The sequence below is a fragment of the Halichoeres trimaculatus genome, unplaced genomic scaffold (genome assembly GCF_033239565.1).
Source record: "Halichoeres trimaculatus isolate MK-OKI-2021-1 unplaced genomic scaffold, fHalTri1.1 fHalTri1_scaffold_14, whole genome shotgun sequence".
Taxonomy (NCBI): Eukaryota; Metazoa; Chordata; class Actinopteri; order Labriformes; family Labridae; genus Halichoeres; species Halichoeres trimaculatus.
In genome coordinates this window covers 20,360,037-20,387,038 of record NW_027437192.1, presented here as the reverse complement: position 1 = coordinate 20,387,038, position 27,002 = coordinate 20,360,037, and the positions used below count along the sequence as shown (strand labels likewise).

The 27,002-nt window shown below is 42.5% G+C and overlaps 2 protein-coding genes across 3 annotated transcripts; both read left to right on the top strand.

Annotated features, from left to right (window-relative positions):
* Nucleotides 1–241: 241 nt before the first annotated feature.
* LOC141803252 (receptor-transporting protein 3-like) lies at nucleotides 242–2,345 on the top strand. The gene is made up of 3 exons (XM_074687215.1): nucleotides 242–382; nucleotides 726–897; nucleotides 1,726–2,345. The coding sequence occupies exons 1-3, from the start codon at nucleotides 367–369 to the stop codon at nucleotides 2,066–2,068; spliced, it is 531 nt and encodes a 176-aa protein (XP_074543316.1). The 5' UTR covers nucleotides 242–366; the 3' UTR covers nucleotides 2,069–2,345.
* Nucleotides 2,346–2,925: 580 nt separating this feature from the next.
* On the top strand, nucleotides 2,926–26,212 carry LOC141802895 (ankyrin repeat and IBR domain-containing protein 1-like). 2 transcript variants are annotated; one of them, XM_074686687.1, is made up of 21 exons: nucleotides 2,926–3,122; nucleotides 6,728–7,086; nucleotides 13,646–13,817; nucleotides 13,948–14,079; nucleotides 14,589–14,780; nucleotides 15,298–15,415; nucleotides 15,525–15,745; nucleotides 15,867–15,955; nucleotides 16,039–16,183; nucleotides 16,414–16,574; nucleotides 16,742–16,830; nucleotides 17,116–17,246; nucleotides 17,375–17,509; nucleotides 17,727–17,813; nucleotides 17,920–17,986; nucleotides 18,082–18,227; nucleotides 20,310–20,488; nucleotides 20,656–20,707; nucleotides 20,883–20,939; nucleotides 21,119–21,242; nucleotides 21,640–26,212. In XM_074686687.1, exons 2-21 carry the CDS (start codon nucleotides 6,899–6,901, stop codon nucleotides 23,130–23,132), a joined length of 3,978 nt encoding a protein of 1,325 aa, XP_074542788.1. In that variant the 5' UTR covers nucleotides 2,926–3,122; nucleotides 6,728–6,898; the 3' UTR covers nucleotides 23,133–26,212. The 2 variants fall into 2 exon arrangements, with proteins under 2 accessions (XP_074542788.1, XP_074542789.1); XM_074686688.1 differs by lacking the exon at nucleotides 20,883–20,939.
* The last annotated feature ends 790 nt before the right edge of the window (nucleotides 26,213–27,002 follow it).

The window sequence follows — 27,002 nt, the reverse complement described above, 5'->3', positions numbered from 1 at the left end:
TTGAAATAAGTGTATTTTTCTACACCAGCTGATTTGAAGCTAATTGATAAAATAATCGTTTCGTATTTTGGTTGATGTAATATCTATTTTTCCAAAGAGAGGTGTTACACAATGAGCCATAAAACACTTCTGTTGTTGGTGCAAGAAGGCGAAGTTTTATTACATATGCAGGCTTGTTTACACTGGACTCTATCTATGTCTATGGCCCAGAGTGGAAAGTGAAAGCATGATGTTAAGTTTCGTTTCCAGATTATCAGCTGCGAAGAGATATAAATACAGAGACAGGCTGGTGAGCTACAGTCAGAGCTGAGACATCGCTTCAAGTCGATCTTTCTCACAAAGGACACCATCGGACAATCTGAAAACATGAGCAGATCCACAGGTAATGAATATGTTATTGATGATCTTCAATGAAAAACACCAATATGTTGGTGATTTTTATACAGCCTTGATTATTGTTTTGGGTAATGACGCCATTGTTGTCTCGACAACACTGTTTATGTTTTGGGAATGAACAACATCGAGTCTGTGTGATCTTCATAACTCGATTTTAACAACACGAAACAGCAAAATTCAGGACAGTAAACAACAAAAGAAGGGTTTGTACGGGGCAAGTGGTATTTGGAAAGCAGGAGCAGCACTAATGTTGTTTTTTCCTACCTTGATTGTAAAGCTAACTCCACACAGTATATTTTAAATCAGTTTTTATTCTTACACTCTTGCAGACTGGACTCCTTCCTTGTGGCTGGACATTTTTGACGAATTGCTTTATGATGACAATGAGCTGGACTATGGAGACCAGTGGACTCTTAACTTCAGCTACAGTCAGACTGACCAAGTCACCAAGGATGAGAGGAAGAGAGGCTGGAAGGTCTACTGCCACTGTGCATATGGAAAGTATGTAGTTACACAAAGCTTTAAGATTTTTGAGGATGGGTTCAAACTTGCATCTAAAAATTGCCAAATGGTCAATTGTATTGCTAAGCTCAAAACGTCTGATGTGATCTCATACCAGGTCATGTGAGTTTGTCAGTAGGCAGGTCATAAAATGTATCGAAACAGCGTCACTCTGTGGGGGGAAGTGGTACTACATCGTGTTTTAAAAGAGCAGTTTCCCCGCGTGGAGATTTTTCAAGACAAGCAATGAGAATATCAGAGGCTGTAAATCAGCCAGTGGTGTTTGAAAGCATTACTCACATGAGGAAAAATAGCATTATTACACAGAAGTACATTATTTTGCAGGTTAAGTATATAATTACGTTTAATCAGTACAAAAACTAGATAAAATACTCATAATAAAAAATAAAATGAAAAGAATGTTTTATAATATATATTTTTTCTCATTGGATTTTAAATGGCTGTACATAAACGTGTGCTTTGTTTAAATATTGTAGCTGTTCAGGCAGTATTGTTAGTGTTATTTACTGTAGACCAACAGAATATTGAAAAATGTATATTTTTTACTGATAATTCAAATTTCTAAATGTACATGTTCTCAAAGGCTTAAATCCATGTTGTGGAGTAATATGTAACAAATGAAGCTACAATAAATGTGAATTTCTAACAGCTTCAGATCCAGCATTAAGTTTAAGTTTCAAACATTAGGTAGGGAGAGCCTTGTCTAATAGGAATCTGAATTTGTTTTGTTAGGACCTTACATGGAATACTTGAGATGAAGTCTCAGATTGAAGCCATGACTCTTGTTCATTGTCTATTTATTCACAGTTTTCAGTGTGAAAGCTGCAGAAAGACCTGGCCTTCAGCTCGGGTGATTGTGTTGTTCCGTTACCGGCTCCGAGGGAATCGTGGGACAGTGATCATGCGGCCCTTTGGACAGTCCTGTCGTCGTTGCCAAGATGATGAGTTTGATCTTCCTGGGTTTTCCCAAAAAGAGGTGGAAGAGGCCCTCCTCAGGCTGTTCAGCAAAATCCGGAAAAATTGCTATGATGATGAAGATGAGGACGATGACTCCTCATCAGCGTGCTCCACCAAAGTGTGGACCAAGCCACATGAGGCCTCTCTGTGTGAGGCCTGCATCATGGGCATCTGCTGTCAGGATGATGAGTAGAAGTGTGTGTGTGTGTGTGTGTGTGTGTGTGTGTGTGTGTGTGTGTGTGTGTGTGTGTGTGTGTGTGTGTGTGTGTGTGTGTTATAAGAGAGACCAAGTTAATAGGATGTTACCTCGTTAGCTGAGATGCCCCAATGAAGTTTTTATTCCCTTAAATTTTCCCTTATATTTCCAAATCAAGTTTACATGCATTAATGGTGTGTTTTAGAAATATTACATAGGACCAATGACAGGGCTATTTAAATTTATCCATCCATTCATTTATATCTCATTTGTATTCTTGTTGATACTAATAAAGTTCACTGAAGTTATTGACACAACTGTTGTACAATCATTTGTTTTCTACATGATACATACCCCACAATGTTTGTTTCTTTGCAGATAGAGATTGCAGAACAAAACAGCTTTTTGAATATATCAAAATTGTGAAGCTAACCAGTTAAAACCGATTAACAAGGGAAAAGGAGACAAGATTACAAAGGAATGTGTAATCTAGGGTATGACTGAACAAGGGAAAAATGTACAAGGGAGCGAGTTTATTGGTTATCATAAACGCAGAACTTTCACTAGTCATGTTATTACTTTCTGTTGTGGAAAGGTGTGTTGACCATTTATGTTCATATTTGACCAGATTTTCTAAAAACCTGACTCTGAATCTCAAAAACAAGATAAAGGCTTTCATGCATGAATAGAATACACAAACTTACTTTTTAATGCTCCCTTAGTTTCAGTAAGAAAACATTAAACCAAACACAACCACCTAGTGAACCCAGTCAACCGACCAATCAGGAAAGAGCACTCCGTGTGACAGTTGGCTCTGAGCATGCGCAGTTATCTTTTCTCTTTGGCAGCCACAACAACACACCGAAGCGGACCAGTCAGTTTCGCCCTCCGCTCTCAGCAGCATCATCATCGTCCCCGCCGGGTCCGGTGGTTAGAGAGGATGGTTCAGCGGAAAAGGAGTCGGGGATGCGAATGACAGTGATGTGATAATGGCCCTCGATATACGAAGGTTCTTGAATGTGCGACTGGCCTGACCAAGTGAAACGACCGTGTAAGTAAAACGGCGGAGATCTGATGCTGCTCGTATGGTCGGTAGTTGAGGCTAACATAACGCGCTAACGTAAACCTCACAGACGGGTTGCTAGCTTTGGTAGGCAGCTTTGGGTGTTAACGTTTTCCCGTGAAAGGAAATGTTAACACCAGGGTTTTGTCGTTAGCATTCCCGAGAAGCTACTCCTAACAGCCGCTGCTCTGAGTTGCGTTAGTGGTACACACAGATTGTCAGTGTGTTGAACAAAGGAGCTTTAACCGAGGGGCCGCATGGACAGAAACATGCAGAGAAGTCGACTGCTGTTTGTTTTGTGTTCCATTTCATGCTGACACACTTCTTCAGGGGGAACCACACGAGGTCTGACCTGATTATGTGGCTGATACACGGTGACCTAGCTAATTCTGGTAAATGCCCAAGCGCTAGTGTAGTAACTATGCAGACTTTGGCTCCCTCACTCAAGTTTTAATGTGTCTATTTGTCAGTTTGAGGAGCAGTGTGATCCACCCATAACCTCACTGTGGTGTTTGAGTTAAAGTGTATCAGCTGACAGCAAGCTCTAACAATGACACAAAAGTGGGTGGATGTTGTTTTTAACGATATTGAATTATGAGAATAACACTGAACTGTACTTTAAATTGGCTGGGCTGAAACACAAGTTTTGATCATCACATGGTGGAGAGGCTGCTTACTGTTGCCAATAATACAATTATATGAAAGGATTTCTTGATTAGTCCATGAGCAGAAAATTTTATTTAAATTCCTCACCTTTGTCTTGTAGATATCGAGATATTGCTGCCAAACACTCATTTTTCATTCATGCAAAAATGCAAATTTGCTGCTTTTATCTATAACTCTATTAAAGAAAACATCCTCAGATTCCAGTTGCTCTGGTAGACATTTTCAGAATGTGGCGCCAATACAAACTTCTGTTGTCTTCAGATAGGCAACAGTCTAAAAGCAGATGAAACTTTAAAGTGAATGTGAAAGTGAATGTGTCTTGAGAAATCTTTAGGTTGTTGCACAAATAAAAAGATCCCCAAATCCTCATCATATATCTTGTAAATCTTTGTTTTCCTCAAGCCTGCGGTGTCAGGAAACCCATAGTGGTGTAAGTTGAGTTCCAGTAAATGAGATATATCAGAATGGATTTTAAGATAAGACTCATGAGACTGGGATTCTTGAGCTCTTGAGTCATTGGGTTTCAGTACCTAACATGGAGAACACTGCATGAATCAGATGCTTTCTCTGTGACGACTCATGGAACTGTCACTTTACAAACATTAATCCCAGGCACACCTCTTCTCCTGACTTGGTTTAAGGGAGGTCGTCCAGTTCCCAGACTCACTCCACCCGACCACTGAATGACGTGCAGGCTCAATAGCTTTCGTAATACTACATAATTGCACTGTCACTGCCAAGTGTAAACAGCAGGACATACAATCGCTGGGATTCCAAAGTTCTTCTCTGTCCTGACTTCCCGTCCTTATTTAGTATGAGAGACAGAGAGGGACTGGTTGGGGATTCACAGAGCAGTGAAGTGAACTGGAAGTAAACCAGTGTGCACAAAACAGAGCCACGCAGACAGACTGACCTATTAACTATAGAATTCCCCTCCACAACCACCACCACCAACAACAACTCCTCACTGATACAGATATCTACGCAGAGACTTGTCTTCTGCATTTATCACAGGAGCAGATCTTACAAGATGTTGGCTATTATTCACAAGTGGCAGCAGCCTCTGTTCAGGCCTGTGTGTCTCCATCTGTCAGGCTGTGGTTTGCCTGTCTGTGACCATGTCTGTCACTGCATAGAATTGGGGAGGCAGAGGAGAGGAGGGGAGGCAGCCAGCCACGTTATTCAAATGTTCCAGAGCCCGGACCAGCCAGCAGCCAACTGTAGCCGGGGCTAAAAGAGGCTCTTTGTGAAGGCCAGACAGATGGCTATAGAATGAAGACTGTAATGATACCCTCAACTGCCCAATACACACACACACACACACACACACAGACACATACACTCACATACAGGCCTGCTTATTACAGGATGTAATGCTGTGTTTATGTGTTGAAGCCGAGACAAACTGTGTGATTTACACGTGGAAAGACAAGGAGAGGATGAAATGGTCATGTTTGCTGCTCCCGCTCCCCAATCTTAACCTTGATCCGATTTGTGTGATCCAAAAAAGAGCAATTAGAGTTGTAAACAAAGTGACCTGCAGGGATCACACAAACAAACTTTTTGTCAAACTGAAAGCTTTAAAATGTAGGGACTTGGTTGTCTTTAAAACAGCCCAGTTTATGTATAACATAAAGAATAAGTTACCTGTTAGGGATTGTTTCAAAAGAGAGATATGGTTTTTAATTTCTGAGAAGGTGAAATATTAAAAAAAAAAAAAAAAATTGTAAGAACAAACATAAAACAGCACTGTATTTCTGTTGCGGGGGTTAATATTTGGAACAAGTTGGACCCAGAGCAAAAAGACTGTTTATTATTATTTCAATTCAAAAAGAAAACCAAGCAAAACATTTTAAATTCCTATGTTGAGAATGACCAATGACTGTTTTAAAAAAAAAAATGTTGAAAAGTCTTTGCATCCAGTATATTTTGTTTTGTGTCTTGTATTAAAGCATTGTGATGCATATCGGCTTAAAAAAAGAATAGGTAGTGTCTGTTACAGCTGTGATGCATGGACTGATGCCATCTATATGTTTTAAAAACAGTGTAACTTGTGTAAAATAAGCTTCAGCTTCGGCCTGCTCCTTTTCAGACTACCATGTTGTTTTGTTGCTATTTCTCGCTCAGTTAACAAGTTTGAATAAACTTAAATGAAATAAATGGAAAAAAAAATCTGTTGCTTTGGTTTAAAAATGCTGGTGAAGTGCCTTTTAAACGGGTATTAAAGATGATGAGATGACTTAAGAATCAACAGAAGGGTTTCTAATCTGTTGCTGGGAGTAAAATCAGCAGAAGCAGCCATTGCTGTAATTCCTGTGATTCTTTGGTTTAGTGCCTGAGAGGAAAAGTTAAACTGGTTTCAGCCATGTGTGTGTGTGTGTGTAAGCGCTGCACGGTTTAACACACTCTCAGACTTTCATATCTCCAGTAGCAGACAAGCATGAACACAGCCCTGAAATATGCAAACTCCTCTCAAAGGCAGGCTAACTGGACCCTCAGTGGCCAGCTGTGGTAATATTGACCATGCCTTTCATTAGCTGACTAACAAAATCGATGACTTGGCTATCATTAACCTTCCCCTTTTTCCTGCCCTCTTTATAATTATCTCACTGCCTTTCTAGTTTCTTTCTTCTGTCTCTCTGTTTTCTCTTTTATTTCCGGTGAGATAACATCCTCGCTGCACCACATCAGCTGATCGATGGATGGACTGATTGATTGAGCTGCTCCCTCTTCTCCGTCTCCCTTTCCATCCGTCTCTTTACTTCTTCATTTTCCAGCTCTAAGCCTTGCTGTTTTTCTTTCCCTTTTTCCTGCCTTCAACATTTTCCCTCCACTCATTCTGATCCTTTCCCCTTCTCATATGAATCTTTCCACCGTCATTTCCTCTAATCGATGTCCCCATCTCTCCCTCTTTCTTCTACTTACAGGGAAGGAAAACACTGAACCATGTTGCTCTAAGGTGTGACCTGCGGCGAACAGGGGAGGAGGAGAAGGAGGAGGGGAAGGAGGAGAAGGAGGCATAGGTGGGCAGGAAGAAAGGAGAGCAGACAGGCATCTGCCACATCTCCCTGTTTGTGGCCCTTTAAAAGCTCAGCGCCATGGGCAACACGGCCACCAAGTTCCGTAAGGCGCTGGTGGGAGGCGACGAGGCCCTGGCCTGGCAGCTGTATGAAGGTAACCCTCAGTTCAGGGAAGGCCTAGATCCAAACGCATCGTATGGAGAGCAGTACCAGCACAATACGCCTCTGCACTACGTCTGCCGCCACGCCATGACTCGTCTGCTCAGGTAAAACCCTCTTTTTGAGCGCTTTGGGTTTTTGGATGGGTACTGATACTGTCTGTAAGATGTGGACGTCACCAATTGTAGTATTCCTGATTAGTGATCAACAACTGCTTTTAGTGACAAAGAATCAGTCCTTCACAGGCTTGGATGTCACAAAAAACTCAAACAAGCTTTTCTGTAATCCCCCTGATTCCTGACCTTCTCCTTCTGCCTGACGCCCGTGCAAATGGTTTCAGCTTTTGTCATACTTGTATTTGATGGCTCACTCTTTGAAAAACGAACCACGCTTTCAAAGGGAAGCTTTGGCAAACTGTACAAAATGTATCACCACTTTCACCACTCTCCACCCAGGAGGATTTAAGGCGCACTCACAACTAGACCAGGCTTCTCCCAGACTGTGCTGAAGCATGATTGTTCCCTCCTTCCCCGTCCCCTGCTGGCCTTGCACTCACAACGCTCCAAACTCAACAACGACTGAGCATGATTAGGCCTTCGGACGATGGGAATGTTATCACTTTATAAAATGAGAAATTCACAGTTTTGATTTATGAAACCTTGTTAAAAAATCAATTTTAAATTTTAAATTAATTAATGCAGTCAGTGATATGATGCACCGAGAGAGCTTCAGTGTCAATCTGCTGCACTGACATACAGAGAAAGAGGGAACACAGTGTTTTCTGACATGTACTTAAAAACATGTCTTATCATTTCTCAAAATGCTCTGTGGTGCTGATGTGGATTCACCCATATTACATTGATATTGAATCCTTCTTCTGTCAGTGCTGGAGTCTTTTTTTCCTCAAGCTGTCTGCCTCCTTACAGCTACGGTGAGCCAATCGGTTAATTACCCAGGGTTCAAAATCTCTAATGAAGTCGTTCAATTGAACAGTTTTTATTTTTGGTCATTCATATATATATATTTTTTTTAATTTCTTAAAAAGGAGAAAAACAATGATAAGAATCTTAGACCTTGTTTAGGTTTGAATATGAGATTTTATTGTTTCCCCTTATTGCCTAGCCCAAATTTGACTCCATACCAAACTTGATGATAGTACGAAACATCCAACAAAGGCAAACACCACAACCACAGCTGAGGCGTTAGGGCCATTGTCATGTAGATGATGCAAAGACTCAAGATTCAAAGGTTTTTATTGTCTATTTACTAATGTATAAGGGATACATACACAAAAAATGAAATGTTATCCCTCCCTTTTAAAAAAAATCAATTAGCAAAGTAAGCTTTATTAAAAAAATAACATAAAAATATAATAAAAGTTGGTTAAAAAAAAAGAAAAAAGAAAACAACCTAAGCACACAGTGACTTGTACAAAGTACCCAGCTATTACGCTAAGCTGCCCCATCCTCATTTTCGCAAAACTTTTAGTCTTCCCTTAAAATTTTCAGACCAGTTTTGAAACCAAACAGTCCTACAACTTACCTGAGAGGAAAAAGTAAAGCAAACCGAAGACCCAAAATAATTTTTGAACCATGGTAAACAAGTTGAGCATTTGAGACCTGATGGAGTTCACCTCTCTTTTGAAGCCAGCCCCCAGTGGTCGTATGATGAACTGCTTTTTACAGCACTCCTGCTGTGTTTTTTTTTAATTCTACTTCCTTTGAAGAAATGAAGTACTCATCAAATTGAACATCCATGTTTGACAACAGCTACAGCCTGCAGCTGCTCTGTGAGTGAGTCATATTTCACTGACCGCAGTAATTAGATGTACGCCATTTTTATTAGCTGTTTAAGAGTATCTATGTTAACAGTTTTTGATTATGACATGTTGACATGTGCCTGACACTGAAGCAGCGCATTAGCCCTGAGAAACATTGATTAACCAAAGAACAAACTACAGTCTCAGGGAGGACCGTTTACTGAAATGAGTGTCTGTGAGAGTCTCAAAAAGCAAACATGACAAGCACACTCTGCCAATATTACACATGATGAGTGCTACTCAGGCTGTGAAAACAGCTCTATAAAGGCCTCCTCTGGATCTGAAGGAGCTGTTTTTGAGCTACTCTGGAGCTTGTGTCTCACTCGGGACTGAAAGTTGAGATATCTTGTGACTCCTGGTTTTACATCCCTTTTCATCTCCTCTTGTTTCTAAACTCTAAGAAAGTTCAGAAATGTTACAGTGCCACTTGAAGTGTGCTTATGTGATTTTTACAGCTGTAAGGAGCATCTTTGCATCCACTATCACTGAAAATAGGTGTGCACACTCTTACACACACACAGCAGCAACAGCAGGACACAATCCCTTGGATAATGTCTTCAAAGAAACAATAAAATGGAGTCACTGAGTCTAAGAAAACCTGGAGGATGGGGGTCAAACTAAAAAACATACGGCCAGCATGGCACCAGTGTGTCTTTTAGCCCCTGCAGGGATAATCAAGCTGCTGGCCATGACCGAGACAGCTGATTCCATGACTCAGTTGCCATCGTCACCTCCTCTTTTTCCTCCTTCTTGCACTCTTCCTCTCTTTTGCCCTTTCTCTCCACGATTACTGGGGGCGGAGAGGTCAGAGGAAGCAGTTTGAAAAGGCCAGTTAATTATCCGCGTCTGTGTGCATGTGTGCACATATGCATGTGTGTTTTTGTTTCTTTTTTTTTTTTTGGAGGGAAAACGGCGGCTCTATGGCTGCTTAATGCGTCCGAGTCTGTGAATGTAACACAGTGAATCATGGTGTGCTATTTGTGTCCCTTCCTACTAACCTATAATGGGCCAGGGAGGCGTGCTGAAGGCAGCGCTCTGCTCCAGATAAGTATCAGAGGAAATGCTCCTTTGTTCCAGCAGCTCTTTTGGATGGAGGAAAGCAGAGAGACGACTGAGAAATCTCAGACAAAATACAAACTCGGAGAGGACTGAGCGTGGGCTGGTGGAGGCAGAGTCTGTTTTCTGGATTATTTTGAACATGTTTCTGTGCCGTGTCTATTTGCCCTCTTCTTGTGTTCTCAGTGGGTTGTATTGGCTTGAGGTGCACACTGGGAGACGTTACTGGAATAATTGGGTGTAGTTCAGGAAGTGTAACCCTTCCCTCCGCAACAACTGAGAGTACAGCCCTTTGAATATGTAAATAACCCTTTTGACTTGATTTCCTGTTGTTCTAAGGAGACCAAAACAAACAGCAGCACTGAACAGCAACTTCCTCATTCTTCTTAGTTTAAACTCTACCCAGTATTTTCCTGCTTTAATTAAATCACTTTTGGTGCTCCGCAGCTCCAGGAAAACATTACATTTCCCTTAGCCCATAGTTTGAATCCAATGTATATTAGTCCATCCATCCTGAACCCATAGCTCTGCGCGCGCGTGTGTGTGTGGAGGTTGCAGGAGGGTGTGGAGCCCAGTGGAAAGGGGAATAATTAGTGATTATTGCTGTGTGGGTGAATTGGCAGCGCTCTGTCATCAGGGGGACGCTGCAGGGGCTTGAGGCTGACAGGATGAGAAGGTCAAAAGTGGAAGAGCAGGACAGCAGTGGAAGAAAAGGCCAATCGGCTGCACAATAAGGAAACATTCAAACTCTAATTCAATTGTAGACGATGCTTCTGTGTGTTCAAATTACAGAGCCAGCTCTCAGGAAGAGCTGCACTATATTTTCTTGTATTCAACCTGTGGTAATCCAATGAAAACCTATTTTCCTCCTTTTTTTGTGGATATTTATTTAGTGAGGAAGTCTTTTCAAAAGCATTAATATGTGTGCTATACCACTGATCAAATAGAAACAGGGATATTTTGGCAATTGCAGCTGGTTGATGTAGAATTCAGTGGATGATAGATTACATTTGATGCCAAAAGATGAAACGTAAAGGTTTTTAAAATGTTAAAAACATTAGAAACAAACTTGAAATTTATTTTTGCATGCATTTACAATTTCTCTCACCAAATGAGCACAGACGTTTCATACACTCTGCAAGCAGATTACATCAGGATCACATGAAAAGGAAAAACTAAAGAATGTGTAAGATAAACATATCAGAAACATCCTTTTACGTAACATAACAGCACTGAGGGAGGATGAATTAAATGAACAAGTGAAAAGCTAATCAGTAAATGGAGATTTTGACTGACAAACAGCAGAGCAGAACAATTTACTAAACAGAAACACACCCACAGTCAGGCTCGCAGTGCAACTTTCACATCCATCACTGTTTCTCTGAATATCTGTGTGTGTGTGTGTGTGTGTGTGTGTGTGTGTGTGTGTGTGTGTGTGTGTGTGTGTGTGTGTGTGTGTGTGTGTGTGTGTGTGTGTGTGTGTGTGTGTGTGTGTGTGTGTGTGTGTACCTGCCAGCCAGCATGTCCATTATCTCAAAGATGTAAAACAGAAACAGTCGATAATCTACAGTCTTTCTCCTCCTTCCTCTTTTACAGCTCTCCTCACCCACAAGACACTCATGTGACACACTGTACATGACTAACATAATTTATCCTTACGCCATCGGTCTTCACCCTCCTGCACCTTTTGTCTCTTCCCTTAAGTGTTATCCCTTTTTTTTTCTTTTCGATTAAAGCGTTCTTCCTTTGGTTGTATTTTCTTTTCTCTTTTTTCCAGGAAACTTCAAAATGCATATAAATTTCTTATATCAACGTGAAAAAAATTAGAGCCAAAATTTCACAGGAATTTTATGATAAAGTGATTTAAGTCACAAAATTTCTAATTTATATAACAATTTAATCCCTGTTTTTAGGGAGTTAGGGCTGAAAAGGAGTGGGACATTTTGCTACAAATTTTAGTTCCTTTAAGGATTACCATTTTAACTAAGGTTGAAAGTCTGCTAACTTGTTAAAAGTCACATTCAAGTAAAAATTTTCATCAAAAGCCAATTTAAGACAAAGAAAGCAAGCCTTCTGCAGGGTATTAATGTTGGTATTTCTCTCCTCATCTTTCTTCTTGGGGCTTTGCAGTTGAAACACTATTCAACATAAAAGATGTAGATGTCACTACCTTAAGTGTTGTAGCTATAATAGCATTATACTGCTCTGCTGCTTCTGTCCTGTCATGGAGGGCAGGACAAGATCTCGCTCTGCTGTAGCTTCCAGCAGCTCCTCAGGTTGCTCCCACATTTGTCATTATTTTTTAGCTGACAGACACATAATAAACTATCATCTTTCCCAAAAAATGTTAACAGAAACTGACATTTTGCCACAGAGCCAACAGGCAAGAGTAAAATCTGGACCTCTCTCCAGATCGATTTGATATGGTGTCCTTTCACGCTGTCCTTGGTGTTGCTTCTGTTTTTAAAGGATTTTAAAGGAATTTTCGTTACTTGTTAGTAAACACAAATTCAAACTGGGCTCCTCCTCCTTGGCTCAGTGCCAGCAGCAGCGCACACCCACAGCCTCTGACCATAGCTACTTGAACACAAGAGCCACGGTTACATGAGGAGTTTTTCGTCTTTCCGAATGGAATCTTTCAGAATGACTTTTCTGAAAAACAATAGTATACATGGAAAGGAATAGGTCTACATGCGCCGCTGTAATCAAACAGAATAGTCAACGGGGCATGCGCAGCAAAATGTAAACATCACGAGATTTATCAAAGCTGGAGGACGACAGTTTGTTTATCACGGTGTTGCAATACTCCGTATTGCGAGTTTGTCGTCCGTCCTGTCTTGAAATTATGTTCATTTCTTTCAAAGTTTGGATCAAAAACAAACTTTCTGCAGCAGTCCAGTGCTGACAGCTTGCCGCCATTTTTCAAGTTGAGGAACGTCTCTAGTTGGGTCTCATGTCATATCTGAGCATGTGCTGAAAGAACGTACCCTGACAACTTTCCATTTGAGTGGATACATGATACCTCAATCGGTTTGGGGAGAGGAATATTCCACCCCTGAGAAACTGATTAAATGTCCATTTGGACTGGCACTTTTCTTTCGGAATGAGGTGTATACAAAGGTTAAATTCTTTCCGTTTGAGCGAATAAACCGAATGCAAGCGGAATATTTGGGTCCATGTATACGTGGCTATTCACTTGCCTAGAAACCACCTGTTGCATCGCGTTTCTGTAGGAGGCACTTGAGAGCCGTGCACCTGACTTGGCATGTCAGCACAAGCTAATCACTGGGTTATCTGGCACATACCTGGTTAGCAGAAAACCAACAAGTGCAGCTCCTTATCCCAAGCTGCTCTCCAAGTGCCCAAAAGTCAGTGAAAGTTGATCCAAGCTTCACCCTTGTTTAGTAAAAAGCTTTATTTGTTTGGCGTTTTGTTTCACTTTGGTTGTTGTTCTCGCTCCTTGCTACATCTACTATGGTAGCCACTCGGGTTTGCTTCTTCTACTCCCTGATCAACAAGCCATGTCACTTGTACACTGGGCACACTGTGATTGGCCAATGTAACCATGCTTACCCTCTGCCCAGAAACATCTCAAAACAACCAAACATCCATGTACAAGTAGAGGAGGGGGTTCAAGGCAGACACTGACACGCATATAGAGGCCCAGAAGTGACGATTGAGCAGTATTATTTCAGCAGTTTTTTATTACTGACCAATCAGAATCAAGTATTCAACACAGTCTGGTTATACATGAGAAAGTCAGGTGATAATGCTTTTCTTTTTATCTGCAGGTCCTTTCTGTTCAGTAAAGAGGGGAACCCCAACAAGCGCAACGTGCACAACGAGACCTGCCTCCATGTGCTGTGCCAAGGCCCGCAGATCCTGCTGCTGTCAGAAGGAGCGCTGTCACCCCGACTGGCCCGACCGCAGAGGGATGAGCAGCGTCGCGCAGACTGCCTGCAGGTACAAACATACTCAAAGTGTCGCTCAGTGAACAAATTCACACGCTGGCGTCAAAACAGGCATCCTACAAAGTCATTGCTTTCGTTTGGATAATGTTGTGCACATGTTTGTGGGATTCCCCTGCTGTCAGATGATCCTGAGCTGGACAGGAGCCAGGCTGGAGGGAGGCCAGTACGAGAAGGCGAATGTCAATGCCACCGACAATCACCACAGCACCTGTCTTCACTACGCTGCGGCCGCAGGCATGAAGAGCTGTGTGGAGGTGAGAGGAAGTGTGTGCGAACCACAAGACTCACGCTGATATGAGCTTTAATCTCCAGCAGATCTGTCTCTGCTTTCTGTGACTGGATCTTACAGGAAAGTGAGTAGACAGTAATGTGCCAGGCCCTGCATAAGGAGCTTTTTCTTTCATTACTGTCAGATTCAAGAAGCACTTCCACTCCTGATTTTACAGCTTTTGAGTGAGAAAGTTAGAAAAAAAAGCTTAGATTGTTCCTGAATTGAAGGAAAATTGAGTTCTACTGTGATATTTGCAGCCTGGGCAACACAACCAAGATGTTACACTTGAAGATAAAAAGTAGAAACACTTTTCATTTTATGTCTGGATTCTCTACACTCTTCCCTTTTTACAATATTCTGTTTTTCTCTACACCTGCCCTGGCCTCTTTTATTCCTTGTTGTCTTTCGTTGCAAGTCACATCCCCCTGTCCCTCTTCATTTACTGTTTCTGTCTTCACTTTTTTTTGTCTCCTCTTGTGCCCTCTCCTGTAGCTGCTGATCCAGAGCGAGGCGGACCTTTTTGTTGAGGACGAGGACAAGTTGACGCCGTGCGACCATGCCGAGAGGCACCACCACACCGAGCTGGCCCTCAGCCTGGAGTCACAGATGGTTTTCTCCTCCTCTTCAGCTCAGGAGTCAAACACAGATGCACACGCTGAAACAAACCTGCTGCAGTACAAAGAGGTGAGACAACAGGCACGCGATCTGAGGGTTCCCTGCTGGCTGGACTTGTGTATTTATGGTGCTATTTTTGCTGCGTTTCTCTCTCCCACTGTGCATGTAACAGATTTTTTACCAGTACCTTTAAATGTTGTCAAAATATCTCTCGCTGAGATTTTTGCTTCAAAGGTCACATCTTACACAGGATTTAAAGAATAGTATTAGAGGTTTCCACATGCCTTACCTCATGTTTCTCAGGGTCCTGGTTAAACAGAGGGCACCAACAGTCATCAAGCAGCGGCTGCTGCCAGCTGATAGCAGTTTGATCTTCCATCCTGCAGCCAAATCTATGTTAATACTTAATCTCTTTCCCACCCTCGCTGCTCTAAATCCCCATTCTTTTGAGTTTTCTCACACTTTCCTTTTCAGTTCCCTTTTTACATCTTTATTTCTCATTCTTAGAATTTGGGGGATTTTGGTAAAGTGACTTCTTTTTTCTCACCGCAGCTTGCAAATATTTCTCCTGCTCCATGTTTTTCAGCCTTATGAAGGACTGAAGCTTCAGGACCTGCGCAGGCTAAAGGATATGCTGATCGTTGAGACGGCAGACATGCTGCAGGCTCCCCTTTTCACCGCTGAGGCTTTGCTCCGAGCTCATGGTGTGTTAGTCTGTTAAAAAGACTAAAAGATGTTGCAGAACTATAAAGCTCTGCTGTTGTGAAAGAGATGCACATATTCTCAGCCTGTAAACCTGTTTCTTACTGTCAGACTGGGACAGAGAGAAGCTTCTGGAAGCCTGGATGTCTGACGCTGAGGGCTGCTGCCAGCGCTCAGGTGTCACCATGCCTACTCCGCCTCCCAGTGGATACAATGCCTGGGACACCTTGCCCTCACCGCGTACGCCCAGGACCCCGCGCTCACCCCTCACACTCACACTCACCTCCCCAACCGACAGCTGCCTCACACCTGGAGAAGAGGGCCTCTCCACGGTGAGACACCCACTGAAGCTTTTGTTGCCTTCGTGTAGTTGATAAAGTATCCTTCAATAAAATCAGTAGGCCCCAGATAACCTCCCCTCCCTGTCATCATTCATCTTCTGTCTCCCTGCAGTGTGGAATCTGTCTCTGCTCCATCTCAGTCTTTGAGGATCCAGTGGACATGTCCTGTGGACACGAGTTCTGCAGAGCATGCTGGGAAGGGTAATAACCACCTGTGTTACTGTGTATATAAATATCATGTTTGTTTCAGAGAGTCAGATTGTTTACATCTTCGTGTGTCTCAGGTTCCTTAATGTGAAGATTCAGGAGGGAGACGCGCACAACATCTTCTGCCCAGCGTACGAGTGCTATCAGCTGGTCCCTGTGCACGTGATCGAGAGCGTGGTCTCCAGAGAGATGGACCAGCGCTATCTGCAGTTTGACATCAAGGTAAACACAACTCAGGTCGAACAGGTCCTTGTGTTTATGATAGAAACATGCTTCAGCTGCATATTTAGATGAATTTCCTTTGCAAGGATTTGATCCTGACTTATTTTCCCACGCTCCTCTGCTCTTGACCCTCTGGTTTTGTTGTTGTGGTTCTTCCCCTCCTTATTTCCTCTTGTCACTCCTCCTTTGTCGTTCTGGATATTTATTTGTTTCCTCTCCTTGTCTTGCAGGCGTTTGTCGAGAACAATCCCGCCATCCGCTGGTGCCCTGCAGCACGCTGTGAGCGAGCTGTGCGGCTCACCCGACCGGGCCCCGGGGACAGTGACCCTCAGAGTTTCCCTTTGCTGCCCTCCCCAGCTGTCGATTGTGGCAAGGGTCACCTCTTCTGCTGGTACGCTTCATGACTCACTGTCCCATCTTCCAGCAGATGTGTTTATGTGATTAGTAGCTGTGAATTTTTTTTCTTATCCTCATCTTCACGCCGAGTTTTTCAGCTGCTTGTTTTTGTCTGATTTATAAAATACTCAAATCCCTGTTTGTCACCCTCTTTGTTTACAGGGAGTGCCTTGGCGATGCCCACGAGCCATGTGACTGTCAGATGTGGAGGAACTGGCTCCAGAAAGTGACAGAGATGAAGCCTGAGGAGTGTGAGTCTCTTGCTGTGACCTAAATGTTAACAGGAGTTTTTCAGTGTCCCTGGGGACCGTTTTAGCCGCGGCTCAGTGATCTGGCACCACAACAAGCCTGTTAACAGCAGCTGTCAAGACGGCCTACCAGGATGTGTCCTCATGTATTTTATAACGTGGTGGCAGGTGTTCAGGCCATTGATATTTGCCAAACGCGCGTGCCGGAGGGTGAACGTGCAGGGCAGGTGTTCAGGCCATTGAGATGTTGCTCATGTGTTTGTGTGTGTTTGTGTGTGTTTTCCACAGTGGCAGGTGTGGGTGAAGCCTATGAGGATGCTGCTAACTGCCTGTGGCTGCTGACCAACTCCAAACCATGTGCCAACTGCAAGTCGCCCATTCAGAAGAATGAGGGCTGCAACCATATGCAGTGTGCCAAGGTTTACACATGAATCTCTCAGTCAGCTGTTTGTCTGATCACTGACTACCAATAAGTCTTCATTTTTATTTCATTATGTGCTCTATTGGGGCGAGGATTTCAAAATTAACTCCCTCTCTTTCTCTGTAGTGTAAGTATGACTTCTGTTGGATCTGTCTGGAGGAGTGGAAGAAGCACAGCTCGTCAACAGGTGGCTATTACCGCTGCACTCGCTACGAGGTCATCCAACAGCTCGAGGAGCAGTCCAAGGAGATGACTGTCGAGGTACGAAAATAATACATACACACACACACACAGAGTATACAAACACTAGGCGATGTATGTCACTGCTCAAGCTTCCACCTGTGAGAACAGCTCAGTCAGCTGTCTGATGATGCATGAGGACCCGTGTTACCTCAGAGATTTCAGTGTACTCACACACACTCTTTCACACACACCCCAAGGCTATTTGATCAAATGGAGTTTTATCCTTTCATTACAGGCAGAAAAGAAGCACAAAAGTTTTCAGGAGCTGGACCGATTTATGCACTATTACACCCGCTTCAAGAACCATGAACACAGCTACAAGGTAATGCCCTCCTCACATGCCCACAGACGGACATTTATGACAATTTGAAGGTGAATTTCTGGTGATTGTAAAATATTGGATGTGTGTTTTTCTCTCTGTACCTTAGTTGGAGCAAAAACTGTTGAAAACCGCAAAAGAGAAAATGGAGCAGCTGAGCAGAGCCTTCATTTGCCGTGAGTCTGGTTGTTCTGTTCTTGTTTTGTGGAGAAATCAGCATCAGAAGGGCCCAGTATGTTCTTTTCTAATATATGTTCTTTTTCTGCCCCAGGTGAAGGCACACCCCCGGACACACGTTTCATTGAGGACGGTGTGTGTGAGCTCCTGAAGACGCGTCGTGTGCTGAAGTGCTCTTATCCTTATGGCTTCTTCCTGCAGCAGGGCAGCACTCAGAAAGAGATATTTGAGCTCATGCAGGTAATCACACACTTATCTGCAACATGTGGAATAGCAACACGAGGACAAGACTGACAACTTTAGAAGTCCTTCAGTGAGTGTCCTGTTTCCACTCAGGGTTAAAATGGATAAAGGGAACAAAGCTGTGCAGTTGAGCTGCATGAGGTTTTGAAATCTGAAGATTTAAACTGGAAATTTTAGCCTTGTATTGATGATTCTCTGAGGGACATTGAAGTCATTGAAATTCAGCAGCCCAATGCAGCAGGTTTGTCTCTCAGCTCCCTGTTGCATGTCGTATTATCCCCTTTAAGCGCTAAATTTTACAAGTTAATATTCAACCTGAAGTCCAAAGTATTTTTTGTGTGTGTGTCTGTGGGGGTCGCGGGGTGGGGGCTGCTGTGTAGCTTAAAAAAATTGAGATACAGATTTTTTTTTGTTTTTACCAAGGGTATTGATAATTAAAGACAAATCTCTCATCTCTAAATAAGGGGTCCTCAAGCCGCGGCTCTTTGACCCCTTTAGAATGGCTCCTTGTAGCTTTAAAAAAATATAATTGAAATGAAGAATTCTAGCAAAATTTCAAAATTTTTAAGGAATTGTTTATACACTATTTTTTTTCAATTCTTGAGTTTTTTTAACTTTTAATATTTTAGTAGATTTTAACAATTTGGGAAAATTTTCAATTTTTCTTCTAAAATTTCACTTTTTTTTTTAATTTTCAAATCTTTTTGAAATTTTTTTGAGTTTTTTAAGTAATAAATTATGACATATAGAAATGTGAAAAATCAAGAAACTTCTTGTTTGGATAATTATTCACTAGATTTTAACTATGTATTGAATTTCATACACTTTGTTGCAGTGGTCCCCAAACTATGGCCTGGGGGCCAGATACGGCCCGCCTCCACATTTTGCCTGGCCCCCTGAACAATACCAGAGGCGCATTATGATTTTTTTTTTAGTCTGGTCACATGATCTAGACTTACACATGCATAGAACATAACTTTCTATTCCACCCTTCTGCAGTCTGTGCCCTATCTGAAACCCCTCCCTTAAAAAAAATCCTCTTATACAATCATATTGGTAGTAAAATGCATTGCACTGCAAAAAGCTGAAATCTTATCAAGTGTTTTTGTCTTTTTTTAAGTAAAAATTGTCTTATGATACTCGATATGAGCCACTTTCAACTTATCAATCCAGAAAAATGTCTTGTTTCAAGTTATCAGAGTACAAAAATGAGGTTTGAATCGCTTGTAACCAGTAAAAAAATCTGCCAATGGAACAAGAAAAAATTGCATGAAAATTTCCTTGAGACTAGAATAATGTCTTAATACAAGTAACTTTTCTCTTGTTCCATTGGCAGATTTTTTTACTGGTTACAAGAAATTCAGACCTCATTTTTGTCCTTAAATAACTTTAAACAAGACATTTTTCTGAACTGATGAGGTGGATGTGGCTCATATTGAGTCTTAAAAGGAATTTTCTACTGAAAACAAGATAAAAACACTTTATAAGATTTCAGTTTTTGCAGTGTGTGCTGGTAGGTGTTGTATCACTTGGTTTGGTTTCTTAGCCTGCTTTCTTTCTGGTTTTCACAGTGAAGTTAATGAGAGAGAGCTGCAAACAGTGGTGTCTGCAAGAAAGTTAATATTTTTATGGTCTTTTTTCTATGAAAAACCTGAAAAGGGTTGTTTACATATTATTTATTTCATAAATAGTGTTATATATTTCATTAACAGTGTTATTATTTATTTTCTGATTTTTTTCCTGTCAAGATCCCAGAAAAGGCTGATAATATTTGGTTTTGTGTGGCTTTCTGGGAAACAATAAATATTTACTTTTGGACACCTCTGCGATTGTCAAATGATTTTACAAACTGGCCCTGGCCCCTATCAGAGAAGGGAAAGGTTGTTTGGCCCAGACGAGAAAAAGTTATATTGTCTTTATTTTGAGGATAAAGCAGATTTTGTAGCTCCAGAATCATTTAAATCCAGGTGAGCTGATGCAAAATTGCTCATTTGAAAGTAAAGCTTGCAGACCCCTTCTCTACATGAGGAAAGTCTTTAAGACCGGTCTTTGTTCTGTCTCTTTGTTTTTTCCTCCCAGACGGATCTGGAGATGGTCGTGGAGGATCTGGCCCAGAAGGTTAACCGGCCGTACCTGAGGACTCCCTGCCATAAGATAATCAGTGCCGCCCGTCTGGTGCAGCAGAAGAGGCAAGAATTCCTAGCATCTGTGGCCCGTGGCGTCGCTCCCAATGATTCCCCAGAGCCTCCACGCAGAAAGTATGAGAAACACTCAGACTCATTCATTGCACAGTTTCATTACTCGTTTGTTGAGTAAATCAGTGAAATGGTGTAAAAATCTGGTAAAAATAAAAAAAATCTGGAAACTACTGAAAAGTAAGAGCTAGAATTTCACTGTGACACATTCTTGTGTTTGCATTTGTCAGTTACCCCGGAGGATCATGGGATTGGGAGTACCTTGGTTTTGCCTCACCTGAAGTAAGCACAAACTCTTTCTTTTACATTTAATGGCTAACTTTTTGGTTCCGCTAACGTTGTGGCTCATGCTTACCTATTGCTATTTCTAAAACCTGCGCTTAGTTATCTAATGCACGACTCCGGCTGCAGCTGACTTAGTTTGCTTGTGTGTGTGTGTGTGTGTGTGTGTGTTAAGATGGGGAGTCGTCACTCAGTGCTGGGAGCAGCAGATCAAAGGGAGAGACAGTCACAGGTAATGAGCGCGTCATACTTCCCCTGCATCCTCGGCATCCGCATGTGCAGAGTTCACATTTCTTAGCCTGAGATTTTGAATGTGCTCAGTGCAAATAAAAAAAGAAAAAGAAAAGAGGCTTACAACGCAGCTTTTGGGGGTTGGCTTTGTAACGACACTGCTTGAATCTCTCTTTGCAGGATTATGCTGACATTCAGTACCGCCGCAGACACAGACCACGGCGCAGAGGAGACATGCTGAGTCTGCACAACCTCAGAAGCAGCAGCAACACGCCAGAGACCAGCAGGAGGAGTGACAACACAGGTCTGCAAAATAAAATGTATAGGGACATATCCTGCCACCACCTTTTGCGGGTCTTTTAATACAAACTCGATACCTAAAAGGCAAAAAGGAATGGACAGAATTTATACGGTGCAGGGCATTTTGAAATCCAGCTCCATTTCATTCAGACACTGTACCACAGCTTAACACACGGTTATTTAAAGCATAATATTTGTACACTTGATCCCACTCTGCTCCATTCTTTGCCTACACTTATAACTCTGACCTGTCATTACACCTGACAGCAGTAAATGGGATTTAAAGTTATAGCTCCATGAATCTTGTTTGGTGGAGGCACACGGACACATTGATCACTGGAATCAATACGCATCAAGCCATGCGAAGCTGTTCTTCATCACTGGTCCGTTTTGTTTTCCAGAAGTTCCAGAGAGAGGCGAAGGTCGCAGGAGAGCGCTGGGCTCGCTGGATGAAGACGACCCGAACATCCTCCTCGCCATCCAGCTGTCCCTGCAGGAGTCGCGCAGAGAGCTGAGCATGGAGGGCGGCCTGGAGAGGGGCATGGAGGGACGTGTGGAGCTCGTCTGTGGACTGGACAGAGGTCAGGAGAGGAGGGCAGGTCCTGCAGGAGACTTGACCAGTGTCACTTTGCACTCTCTCAACACCGACGGTCCTCCTGGTGCCAGAGGCCCCTCCTTCCCCACCTCTCTCCTGGATCCTCCCCGCCCCCCTAACAGGACAGACTCCACCTCTCAGCCTCCTGCATCTAACTCCCTCCCCCTCCCTCCCCCGCCTCCCTCTCTCAGTGCGGAGCTGCTGGAGCTGGGAGACAGCCTTATGAAACTGGGGAACATAACCACTCCTTACGACCTGGACACACACACGCAGGAGCAGCTGTGCTCGCACCACACATACAACCATAGTTCACTCACAGCGCCGTTCAGCATCGACCCAGCGTTCAGCGACTGCAGCCATAGACCGGATCAGAGCGTCCTGACCGCTCCATACGTGCTCGAACATATCACCATCACAGACCCACAGAGCTATAGCCACTCCAGTGCTCACTTAGCTGAGGCTGAGCACACCGCCTCCTGCGCACTTGAGCGCGCCCAAAACCCCGCCCATCAAAGTTCCTACAATCGGGAACACGCAGCCACGTACAACGGCCCGCCAAGACCAGACAGCTCTCACACCCCCCGCCCAGAACACAGTAGCCCTTACACTCAGGAGCGTACCGCCGCCTGCGCTCTTGAACGCCCGACCAAACCAGACCCCCAGCCCCCCGCCCAGTTGTGCCTCCCATCTCCAGAGCTCGAGCCGGAGCTTCTGCTTTCCCCGGTCATTCCACCTGGGGGCCCTTTCACCCCCAGTGACCCTCAGAGCCTGGAAGCCCTGGACCCCACCGCCAGTGCCCAGCTGCTGGACAACATCATGGCCTGGTTCAACAACAACATCAACCCCCAGAACAACCCGCAGAGCCTCGCCCTCATCCCCTCCCCACCCACCACAGAGTCCGACTCCTCTCCAGACACACACACTGAGACTGAAACAGAGAGCCAGACCTCCAGAGACCCAACCCCTGCTCCTGTCTGGCAGCCCCTGGAGGGCGAGCCCGAGGCGGAGAGAGGATTGGCGAGTCCCCATCAAGGTGCAGTGGGCTCAGAAGGACCCAAAACATTGAGGCCAAGCACCCTGGAGCTGGAAACCAGAGAGGCTGGCGAGGAGGGTGTGGACGCAGGGTGTGTGGCTGACCTGTCGCTGGACGAAGCGCACACACACCCGTGCCTGCACTCCCATTGCGGAAACAGTCCCACACACACTGCCCCAGCCATAGAGAGAGACTTGGATCACATACTTCAGCTCGAGGGGGACCAATCACCTGAGGAGTGGGAGGAGCAAGTGCACCTGGTGTGACGAAGGCCGAGCAAAGTACAAAAAAGAGAGGAGAGAGAAAGAGAGGAGGAAGGAGAGATGGAAAAACTAGAGATGAGATGGCAGCACTGATGGGAAATGTAGAGTTGATGCCTCAGTGGAAGGTGTGTGTTCTGGAGAGTCGGGTGTTTACTGTGTGTATTATACTGTACGTAGAGAGGACATTAAGACCTGCGGACTTTGTCCAGTCAAGATGATGTCATACGCAGTTTTTTTAAGTGCTTTTGTCTGCTCCGACAGCGGCAGACGGATTATTCTTTGAAACAAATGAGTGTTCAAAACAGAGTACATCATGGAAAGCTACTGATACCATAACTCATAAATGCTGCACGTTTTTTTTATTTTTTTATTTATTCCCCTTCCCCCTCCTCCTCCTCCTCCTCCTCCTCCTCCTCCTCCTCCTCCTCCTGCGTCTGTTTCCTCAGTTTGTCCAGGGTGAAGTTTTGGTGCTGATCACGCTGAAAGCCGAACTTGCCTCCTTTTAGCCACAACAAAGTGACCCAGCCGCGAGCCTGTTCACAGCTCCCGGAGCCAAATCCAATGATAACTGTAATCTCGGAGCTGGTTTAGCGTACTGTACAATCAGAGGGCCTGATTCAGATTTTTTGGACCTTCATGCACACTGTGCCTGCTGTGATTGAGAGCTAACACACTACTGATTCGTCCTAGGCTGAAAGGAACGTCTGCTCACCTGTAAACATCAGAACATTTTATATACAACAGTGATTACTCTGTTTCACCACAAAGAGGAGAAGTTGTTTTGCACAGAGGGGTCAGAGGTCAACCTGGTTTACAGAGCAGCACCTGGAGTTAGTGAGAACTGGAACCCGTGTGTGTCACTCGAAAATGCTTCAACATCATAAGTGCTTGTCTTACCACTCACCCTGCAACCATTTTAAAATAACTTTCCACCTTTATGAGGTTCAAGTTTTCATCCAAATTCAGTTCCAACATGTAAAACTCCCAACATAGTCTTATCTTCTTGAGCATTTAAAACAGTTGTTTTAGCTTTAAAATGACTCCAAGAAATCATGACAAAATCTGTACTCATTCAGACTGAGGGTCATAAAATTGAGGTGGTAATTGAGGCGTACTGTAGTGTACGCTGTTTATCTAAAGCCTTCAAAAGAACGAATACTCCATCATTGGAATTTTATAAAGAAGTTTGAACAAGAGTGACTTTTGAAAAGCATTTATTGAACTTGTTAAATAAGCTTGACTCATGTAGTTTTGATAATGAACAGGGCCAGCCAATAAGAATCAACTAATTATGAAATGATCTTTATTTATAATTCATCATATTTTTGTGTGATGGAAGAAAATAAATCATAACCTGGTGATTCTGATCCCCTTACTGCACAGACCCTGGACAGAAAAAAATGTTCAAGTGCACACGGAAACTAACTTCAGCATTTAGGTCACTGGATAATTTAATCAGAAAAACTCTACTGTATTTATCGATTTAACATTACACTATAACGTAAATCACTGTAACAGACACTCAGCGTCCTTTTCATTCCCACAGTAGTGTTGGAGAGAGGAGGAAGAAACCTACTCACCAGGTTAATATTCAAATAAGGATTTGCAAACACTTGTTGCATTCGTTCACTGATTTAACGAGACTTGTGTCTCCTCAGTGATTTTGAATTTTGCCTCTCAGCCAAAGCAATCAGACAACACTAAAAAAAACACTCGTGTAGTTTGAATCGTAGCGTTTATCCACTACTGATGGTTAGAGCAGAGAGCTGAAGATGAACAGGAGCTGCAAGTTTTTACTGTAATTTATCCTTTTTTTATTCCTTCATAAAAACAGATGTTTTCTTCAAGTTAAGACCAGGGTCATTAGGTCTGTGTGCCTTTTTGTTTGTGTTGATCTGTTCCTATTTATTAGTGTCATTACTATTGAAGCACATGAAAGAAGAGTTGTTTATCAGAGCTGATAGAGGAAACACAGCCACGCACACACACGCTAACACACACAGGTTTCTGATGCATATTAGTTTTGTTTTTCCTTAAACCCCCACACTTATCTTCCTTTGCCTGAAATCTAGATTGTTTTTTTTTACTGGATCAAAAACTGTTTGAAACCGCATTAAAAACTTGATTTATTATATTTTGAATTTGAAGTTTAATTATGGACTGCTTCATGTAAACATTCAGAGGTCTTTGCCTTTTTTCCCTTTACTGTTGTTGTTGAGCCAAACTTTGTTTCCCAGCTGTAATGTTTACAAGAGAGTTAAACACTGCCTGCTGTGTTAGAAGTATGATTTGGTGCTTTGGAGATTGAGATGATAACTACTGGAGTGTTTTGATCATTCTGTAATGGTAGACCAAACATAAAAAGTTAAAAATCATGTGAGAAAATTGAACTGGGTTTGTTGAAATTTTTCCCTCTGCTTCATAAAAGTATCCAGTCATGCAGGATTTTATATGCAATCAAAATACATTTCTGATTGTTGACAATTGTTGATTAAGTTTGACGGTTGGTTAAAGTGATCTTTACTATTAGTACTCCTCTCTGGATTGATTATTGAACTGTGAAGGTGCTGGACAGTCTGTAGGTGCTGATTAAGACATTTCATAACCATCGCTTTCTGACATGTGATGCCCCACATATTTCAGACTTTGGTCCCTGAGAAACGGTGTCAACAGGACTGCAGACTTTAAGTTGTAGCAGCATTGTTGAATACACACTGAAAGCACCCAGTCTCTGTGGGCCTTTCATTTGCACAAGCATGCTTTTATTGTGTTGGACTTTTTGAACGGGGTGTCAGATAGAGAGGACTAATGAGTGAGGCTTTTAATATTATTAATTTATTCTTCTTTTTTTGTTTTCCAGATTTAACTTTTAATTTATGGTATGCAACTTCATGCTCCGTATTAAATGTTTTTTACTTTGACGATCCCTCAGCCAACCACTTCAGAAAGAAATGAAATTGCACTCTCATAGATTATACTTGATACATTCCCAGTGGGTCCATAAAGGAGGTTTGATGTGCGGCCAAAACTGTAAATGAAAGTCTCAGTGCAAAGTTTACTCTCAATAAAAAGAGCTGAAAGTGTGTCGCTGAGTGTTTTTCTTTGTATGTTTAAGGGGGATTTTTGGGGAAGATGAAGTAAACAAAATCAAATTAAATTAAAAAAGACATAAAAAGTAAACTTCAGATTTGAAACACAACACTATAAACACTGATTGATGGTGTTGAGAATAGATCTTTGGGGTCATTCAGAACTTAACTTCATTCATGTGACACTTTGAGAATAAAATTATACAAGTTGCTTTGACAGATAAAAGCTTTGCTGAGAATTATTGGAAAAACAGGATAAACATTTAGCAGAAAGAGATAAGTAGTCATGATGTGAGTGAAATATTCACATAACCATTAAAACAAAGGGGAGGTTTTGGAAGAAGAGGACACACTGTCACATCAGCCATAGATAAGAAAGGTTAAACGAATGTAGAACAATGAGATAAAAGAAATAAAACAAAAATTGACAGAATACAACAAGGAAGAAAATTATAAATACATTAAAATAAAATTAATTACATTAAAATGAAAAAAAAAGCCTTACTGTACTGTTACCTTGTCTAAGTTCACTATGCTTGACAACAGCTTGGTGGCGCAAAATACTCAATAGGACAGCTCTCTAACGTCATCTACTGGCAGATAGTAGAAACTACAACATCAAACAAATCAGAGAGGGATTTTAATTTTAATCCCACACTGTCGTTTTATTTTATATTTTGTAGTTTATAGTTTTATATTTTTACGACCTGAAATTCTAAATTAGTTTGGCATACAGAAAAGGTTATTTTGTTTATTTATTTATCTATTCATCATTTATTACATA

Bases quoted from the DNA above. Each gene is read 5' to 3' on its own strand.
- LOC141803252 (XM_074687215.1), top strand. The intron at 898-1,725 runs GTATGTAGTTAC...ATTTATTCACAG, and splicing joins TGCCACTGTGCATATGGAAA to TTTTCAGTGTGAAAGCTGCA.
- LOC141802895 (XM_074686687.1), top strand. From the start codon at position 6,899: ATGGGCAACACGGCCACCAAGTTCCGTAAGGCGCTGGTGGGAGGCGAC. The intron at 14,781-15,297 runs GTGAGACAACAG...CATGTTTTTCAG, and splicing joins ACCTGCTGCAGTACAAAGAG to CCTTATGAAGGACTGAAGCT. The intron at 17,247-17,374 runs GTTTACACATGA...CTTTCTCTGTAG, and splicing joins ACCATATGCAGTGTGCCAAG to TGTAAGTATGACTTCTGTTG.